The sequence below is a fragment of the Belonocnema kinseyi genome, chromosome 3 (genome assembly GCF_010883055.1).
Source record: "Belonocnema kinseyi isolate 2016_QV_RU_SX_M_011 chromosome 3, B_treatae_v1, whole genome shotgun sequence".
NCBI lineage: Eukaryota > Metazoa > Arthropoda > Insecta > Hymenoptera > Cynipidae > Belonocnema > Belonocnema kinseyi.
Window position 1 is genome coordinate 26,505,813 of NC_046659.1, and position 8,652 is coordinate 26,514,464.

The following is an 8,652-nucleotide window of genomic DNA, read 5'->3' on the forward strand; positions in this document are numbered from 1 at the left end:
AAACATTATCGCAGTTCTACACAATAGACGTATACCTATATATACAATTTTTACAATCAAATATGGCGGCCTTCCCCCTTGCAAATCAACCACCCAACGAGATGCCTAATCCCATTTATGCCTATTTCCATGGTAGAGCTCTACGGTCTGAAAATGTCTTTACAGCTGACATTACCACACATGCGCAGTATCGTAGGTACTGCAGTTTGGGAGCACTGCACGTTGTTGGATCATGCACGGGCCACTGCCAGGCAATCGGAATCGGCAACCATTTTATGTCGGTCTGCCGTTTACATGAGTTTCTGTCCGTCTCGCGTAGGTAGTGTGTGCATAAGTTGGTGAGGAACTGGGTTTCATACAAGTTCCACATATTCCTGTGCTTCGAAATGTATCGATAAGGTAAATAACTAGTGACAGGTGCATAGTGATTATTGGATTTGTAAAATTGAATATATGGATGTATGGTGAGTGGAAAATTTCTTTGTGGATCTTCGGGCGTCAGCATAATCCAGCTGGGTCATACTTTGGCGTTATTGCGCGATATATTTGCCCCATATCCTACATTTTTAGGTGTAGTTCATTAGATTGTTTGTACCGTTGCCTCGTGCTTAAAATTTCGTAAACCCTGAATAGAACGCTCGACATTACGGGCGACTTATAAAAAAATGCAATCTTGTGCCCTGAAAATTTATTTCCAGTTAGTGTTACATAAATAGCGGTTCGTGCCATTTTCATGGTTTCAAATATCTAGATACAGGAGTAACACACCGAGATTGCCTAGTTTTTTATGTTAAATAACATTTTGGTAATTACATGCTTAAGTATTATAGATAAATTTATCTAGTTTATTAAAATAAAGTAAACAGAATCTAATTTGTTAATAAAGATTCAAAACTTTGAACAAAAAATTCGTTCAGACGACCCTGGTGAAATTCTGAATTTTGTAAAGGGTTTATATATGGCCATAGATATATATGTGTATATATGTGCATGTATACATAACTGGTGATCGGAATTTCCTAAGTGCGAATACGTTAAAAAGCCAACGGAACTGAAATTTTTCAATTTTACAATTAGACTTTCTGCCTTCATTATTTTATAAGTATATAGAAGATACTTTATGATTGTTTCAATCCAGGGAATTGAATTGCCCTTTCTTGCAAAAAATAAAGTATTTTGATAAAAACTTTGGTCGTTGCAAACTATCGTGGCTGCGACTGCATGTTTATCCAAAGAAGTTTGTCCGGTTATTAATATAATATAAATTATAAAGACATTGTTATTATTTACTGTGAAGATAATTTCAATATTGTATTCGGAGGTTTTATATTTTAAAAAATGGTTAGAAATATGTAAGGGCAAACTGTATGGCCCGTTTGGGGTTTCATTTGGTTTGAATACTGCAATTTTATTAATTTCTAGGGTAAATGTAGGCGATATACTCACATGAGCCCTTATATCTTTTGAATAATTTACTAAAACATCAGCGAAGTATTTACATTTTGAAAATTGCAAAGCCACGGCAGGCGATACATTGTATTTAGTCACATGGCCGACTGGTACATGCCCTCAATATGAAGAAATGAAATAGTAATGAAAAACCAGTATAAGAAATGTAGCAATAGAATATTGTTGGAAAAATACAATATTTTTTCAAGTCAAAATCTTTTTCAATTTTTTCCAGTTTATTTACCTTTTTATTTTTTTCAATATATTCTCTTCCTAGATAATAAGTGACATGCGCTTTGAAAAATAATACGTAGTGATTACGAACATAGATATCGAAATAGTTTTAAATGCAATTTCAGGGTGGCCACATGTCAGGGAAAATAAAGTTTGCCAGGGAAATGAAGCAGCTGTCAGGGAAAATCGAAATTTATATGTTTTTATATTAATTTGGAAACACTTCCTAATATCAATATAAATATTTTTTTAATGTACATTCTTTAAAAATATAATTCGATTCTTAGTTTTTTATTTCTAGTTATTTCTTTATGTACAGTTTGGATACATATCCTTAAGTTAATTAATCAGGTGAGAATACTCAGGTTTAATTTTACAAAAGCTATTTATAGCCCATTATACTATGAATCGCTTTTGTAAAATTAAACCTTATTTTTAAAAATTACCCCCTGTAATGAAAAAAAGTATTAAAAAAATTATTAGGCTAGATTTTGTTCTATTTTTTTGCTTTCCAATGTGATTTAAACACTTTTGTAAAATCAAACCTTATTTTAAAAAGCAACCCCCTGTGCTCCAAAAACATATTTTAAAAAAGGAAACTATCTAAATATACAACACTTATAAAATATTAACATGGTATTTTTAAAGCTTAACTAAGGAGCAAAATTATGACTGATGCAGACTGATGCCAAAAATCGTATACATTAAATGCTGGAATTTTTGTGTTCTTTCTTTATTTTACAATGCCATATAATTCGCTTTTGTAAAATTAACCCTTCTATAAAAAAGGAACGTCCTGTAATGAAAACACGTATTGAACAAAGTCGATATCTACATAGATGGAACTTACTTATAAAATAGTAACATTTTATTTTTAATCATAATTATTTCTCATCAAAGTTATTTTTCAGTCTAGGTGTGTTAATTTTTTCATAGTTATTAAAACTATTTTTAGAGATAAGTTGAAATCATTTAAAAATCCTAAAAAAACCACTTTCGTGAACAGGGATGCTGGGGATCTACATGTATGTTTTAAAATACATTTTTGCTTTTATCTGTGTTTTATCTTTGATCTTTTATCCATAAGAACCATTTCCCCACATCAAATTCGAAAAAAATGCATCCCGTCCTGTACAAAATTTCCATATAATACTAATAAAATTAAGATTAACTTCACGATAAGGGCAGTTTTTTGGGGTTATTAAAACTCGATCATTTACAGCATTGAGTCGATAAAAAAATCAAGTGAACAATCTACCTGGATAACGTTGAACTTGTATGGATTTCCCTAATGCAGTTGGTCAGAAATGTACATAGTGTACCACTAATCAAATTCAGACGAATTTTGTGATAAGGGTAGTTTTATGGGGATACTAAACATTGATTCCTTACAACATTGAGTCGATAAAAAAATAAGGTGACCGATCTACTTGGATAAGGTCGAATTTATATGGGTTTCACTAATGTAGGTGTCCAAAAATGTACATATTCTACTACCAATCAAATTCAGACCAATTTTGCGACAAAGGTATTTTTTTGAGGATGCTAGAATTTCATACCTAAGAGCATTAGGTGTGTCGAAAACCCAGGTGCCTGATATACCTGGACATGTTCGAAATTTGAGAAGTTTTGATAGTAGCAGTATCGAAAAGATTCTCAAGGACCTTCTCATCAAACTAAGTCATATTTCACGTTAGGGGTGGCTTCCTGGGGCAGTTGGAACATAATTCCTTACCATGTTAACCCTCTGGAAAATCAAGAAACCGAACTAACTTAATAAAATCGAATTTTCACAAGTCGAATCTTGAATATTTATTAGCAGAAAGACCACGACCCTGTATTTGAAGGAGATAATAAATTGGCGACTTGATATTATGTGCCAATTTTGTACAGAACGAAAATGTAGATGCCCAGCATCCCTAGTCACACGACTGCTTTTTAGAGTTTTAAAATTTTTTCAGCTTATCTTTAAAAATAGTTTTAATCGCTATTTGAAAAAATTATTGTAGGAAGTCTTCTCTCAAACAATTTCCAATCATTCTGAAAATTTAAATTGCTCGTTATATGAAAATGGATTTTTCTCGTTTAAAATTTGTTGTGCTGGAAGTTGTTTAAAGGCATTAAAAGCTGCATCGAAAAAGGTAAATTATATGTTTCGAATATACACACATAGACTGGAAAATAATTTTGTTAAAGATGTTGCAATTTTCGCTTATACATTATGAGGATTATTTTTGTAAAGATTAGGGTTGAGAAATAATTATGCTTGAAAGTAACATTTTTCTATTTTATAAGTGAGTTCCATCTATGTAGACAACTACTTTTTCCAATACGTGTTTTCATTACAGGGTGTTGCTTTTTTATATAAGGGGTAATTTTACAAAAGCGATTCATATGCCATCAGAAAATAAAGAAACAGCACAAAAATCCTAACAGTTAATGTATACAATTTTTGGCATCAGTCTGCAGGTTTGTATTCGGATACAAATACGGGGGTTGTTTTTGTAGCGATTAGGGGTGAAGAATAATTTTGCTCCTCATTTATGCTTTGAAAATAAAGCAGAAAATAGCAAAAAAATCTAACCTAGTCACTTTTTGTAATTTCATGATTTTTTTAGAGGGTGTCGCTGAGTTGGCGGCAAGCTTGCGCTGCCCTGTTTTCTAAAAAAAGAATAGTCATTATAATGTCATTATATGACATTTTGTTTTTCGTTAGTGGCGCCGCTGAGTTGTCTGACCTTAATCTATCCATACTGCTATGTAAAGCACATTTTTCTGGCTTGTTTCACTATTTTGCTTAGCACATTATTGAAACCTTATTCGTTTTTGTAATAATTTCCTGTCAGGAAATTCGTCCAAATGTCAGGGAAAAGTCAGGGAAATTGAAATATTCTATCTTGTGGCCACCCTGAATTTTCAATCTTAAAACTTGGAAAAATTGCTTTTTTTTGCGAAGCGTAAACACTATCAGTACCAGTAGAAAGTATATTTAAATCATACGGAAAGGACTGTGACACATTTTCGAGTAAGCCCCTGTAATTTTAAAGGTATTTTGTTAGATTTTTGCTTTTGACGCTTTGGATGGAACGATCTATGTATATATCACACTTTTTCGTTGATTTGCGGCTCAAGAATTACGATTAACCACCCCTTTCCATGGTCTCGTGGGAGGCGGGAATACGCCTGTAGGGTATCTCTTTTAACTTGATAGCAGCGCCATCTGATACGCGAATTATTGGGTATGTCAAAGTTATTAGAGCAGTGTCAATGAAAAAGAGCAGTAAATATCAATTCATTTTAATCAGAAATATTATACTAAAACAGATGTAGGTATTTTTTTTTAATCATACATTTTTAATATAAATCACACAGCTCTCTGACTAAAATGCTTTAAAACAGAAAAATGATATAAGTCGCCGGAATTTCCTTATCAAATCCATTATAAATTGGAAAAATCCATGCAATTTCAACGGCTTCTGACGTATCTTCTGTCAGCCCTGTTATTTGCCATAAATGCTAATGAGAGAAGGATAATATAGAATATAGACATAATAAGAAACTGGTGGCTATTCTTTGTGTTACCCACGAAAACGAAGGCGGTAAACTGTAGATTTCCCCATTTAAAATCAAGTTACCTCAAAGGCCATTGCGATGAAACAAGATTTTAACACACTAAAAATTCAATTGTAAACATAGCTTTGTTCTAACTAGGAGCAACTACCTGATAGGTAGAAATTCGTCAGTGAATCATAAATTATTAGCCCCTCGTAGGAGACCAGTCGTCGGCAAGCTTTTTGCTCAGTTTTCAGGTATGGTTAGGCCCATCACGATTTAATTTTTAAATTCTTATCAGAGATCGTATTAGATTTGTATAAAATTTGACCCCCCCCCCCCCAGTTTTGGTTAAATTTTCACATTTTGAGACCCCCTGAATCCGAAAAACAGGTTTTGCGCATGTGTCTGCGTTCGTGAATGGTTTTTTTTTCGTAGTGGCTAGCCTGCCGGCGCCGGCAAGCTTGCGTGTTCCCATTTTTTTTACATTTTTTAAAAATCGTATACTGATGTATGTTGATGCTCTGATTACAAACCTGGACATGAAAACACCTGCAAATATAATTTTCAGTGTTAAAACTTTAAAAAATTACGTTTTTTATTTACGAAGTTTATATGCATACGAAAGGGACTTTTACTCATTTTAGAGTAAGGCCGTATAATTGAGGAGTTATTTTGATAGTTTTTGGCTTTTGACGCGTTTAACGAAACGTTCTATGTATAAATCACACTTTATCGTCGATTTGCGACTGAAGAATTACTATTGACGTCTCGTGGGGGGCGGAAATGCACCCCTGTGACTGGTCAAAGAAATAATTTTGGTCACACCCCTACCCCTTCTAACATCTCGTGGGGGCGGGAAGGCACCCCTGTGACTGGTCACAGAAATAATGTAAGGTCGCACTTCTACCCCTTTTCCAACCCCTCGTTGGGAGGGAAGGCACCCTTGTGACCAGTCAAAGAAATAATTTAAGGTCGCACCCCTACCCAGTTTTCAACGCCTCGTGGGGGTGGGAAGAAACTCCTCTAATTGGTCACGGAAATAATGTAAGGTCGCATCCATCCCTACCCCTTTTCCAACGCCACGTGGGGGCGTGAAGACATTCCTGTGACTGGTCACATAAATAATGTAAGGTCGCACTCCTATCCCTTTTTCCACGCCTCGCGGGGGCGGGAAAACACCGCTGTGATTTGTCACGTGAATAATGGTGACCCCTAATTATTGCCAACGTTTTGTGGCGAGGCTAGAATTCATTCCTGTGATTAGTCACAAATAATGTCTTATATATTTTATTGTACATAATTCTTGTAATTTAATCGAATAATGGATTTTTTGCCTAGGCTCTCGGCTTTAAGAATGATTTATTTTATAATAATTTATTTTTACCGTTACTGTAAGTTTTTTTTTTTTTGGTACGTATTGTTTATACATAACCTTTTTTGGGGTTTTTCATACCACTTTTTGGAGAGAGTTAGCATTCGGTGACATCCAACCCCCATTCAACACCTCAGACCTATCCAGCAGCCCCACACATTTCTCATATCACTCCTAAAATATGAACAGAACCCTGACTCATCTCGAGTATAGAGCATTTCGATTTTTTTCTTTTTACAAACATGGTTTTGATCAGTTTTGACCTTGAACATTATATTTTCAGGTGTTTCCATGACTATATACATAATTTGCTTTTATTTTGTATTTTGCTCTTCGTGAAAAGCAGCCGGCAACCAACAATCTTGCCGGCACCGTCAACTAACTATAGCGCCGGCAATGTAGGCTCCACTTTTTTTCAGTTAGTACGATCGATTTCGAAAGAATTGACATTTTATTTTCATTCTGTAAACTTTTTTAGTATCGTAAAATGAAGGTAAAGTTCGTTAGCCAGCCATTTGTATAAAAATTCAAAAAATTGTACACATTTTGAATATTTTTGAGACCCTAAAAGATTATCATAACAACTTTTTGAATTTTCTCGAAAAATAAAAAAATCCAATTTTTACAGGAAATAAAAATAATGGAAAATAAAAAATTAATTTTTTTTATATAACTATTTATTATTAGCATAAAACACTAACCAGCTACTAACATGCGGTAAAAAATTAAATTTACTACGTGTAACGTTTAAATCTCAAAAATAAGATTGGAAATGATTCACTTTTTAATTTGCATCTCAATAACAAATCCAATGCTACAGATAAAAATATAATTCTTTTCTAATATGAAAGAGCGATTTTGAAAGTATCAATATCATTAAAAATTTGAAAATCGATTTCTTAACCCTATAATGTCCCTTTCCTCGCGGGACGTCATATATTATGTATTTATAAAAAATAAAATATACTAATATTTTTATCAAGAAAATTATTTTTAATGTTTAAAATTTCTAAAATTAGTGTTTAAATTTCAAATAGCGATTATGGAAACAAGTATATATATTTCTAGATGGAAATTTCTTTTAATTATTGTTATTTTAAATTCAAACAATAATATCAGAAACTTTAAACATGATGAATAATTTTGTTACAAAATCAATTGAGTATTGTACTTTTAATCAATAAATTATATTTGTAAAAAAAATTAATTGTTTAAATTAGGGAGTTTTATTATAAAGTTTGTTTAATTTGAAAGTGGGAAGCGAGAATGGTGGAATATGAGCAAAAATAATCTAGTAATATAAGAACCTATTCAGAATAAAATGTGAAGTGACAAGACAGTGACAGTATAGTGAGAATGGAGGACACAAATAGGAAAACAAGAAGAAACATTACACCGTTTAATGGGGAAAAATACAGCATATGGAAAATAAGAATTCGAGCATTAATCGAGGAAGAAGATGCATTGCAAGTGCTTGATATTGAACGACCGAGTACAATGACTGATGAATGGAAAAAGAAGGAAAGAGTAGCGAAAGGTGTTTTATTGAACATTTGACTGATGCAACTCTTGGATTTGCCACAAGCATTGATACCGCACGAAGTATATTAAGTAAACTAGATTCATTGTACGAGAGGCAGAGCTTGGCGACTCAACTGGCAGTAGAGAAGAGATTGATCATTTTCAAATTTAAAGAAGATATTCCCCTCACGAAGCATTTTATGCTGTTCGATGAAATGATAGTTGAACTCGAAGCAGCTGGAGAAACGCTAAAAGAGACAAGTAAGATTGCAAGATTACTCTTGACACTGCCAACAACCTACGATCCAGTTGTAACAGTGATTCAGACAATAGCTGACGATAAATTAACTTTAGCATTCGTAAAAACAAGGCTGCTAGACTACGAGATAAAATTAAGAAATGAAAGAAACGACACGAGAGGAAAAGTTTTACAAACAGAGGTTCAAACACAAGAAAAAGCACAGAAACAAAACAAGGGAACTGGAAAGAAATTCAACTATCATCGATCAAACTTTAAAAGT

The 8,652-nt window shown here is 33.2% G+C and overlaps 1 protein-coding gene across 5 annotated transcripts in view; it reads left to right on the forward strand.

Annotated features, from left to right (window-relative positions):
* Nucleotides 1–266: 266 nt before the first annotated feature.
* The window catches only part of LOC117170223 (pre-mRNA cleavage complex 2 protein Pcf11), a 196,582-nt gene continuing 188,196 nt past the window's right edge, over nucleotides 267–8,652 (forward strand). For 2 of the 5 annotated variants that reach the window (XM_033356840.1, XM_033356839.1), the window contains exon 1: nucleotides 267–399. Coding sequence is in view for 3 of the 5 variants with exons in the window: in XM_033356838.1 (XP_033212729.1) it covers nucleotides 458–464 (7 nt within the window). In the remaining 2 variants the exon portion in view is untranslated. Of the gene's footprint in view, nucleotides 465–8,652 lie in introns of all 5 variants that reach the window. The other 3 variants (XM_033356837.1, XM_033356841.1, XM_033356838.1) reach the window with 2 other exon arrangements.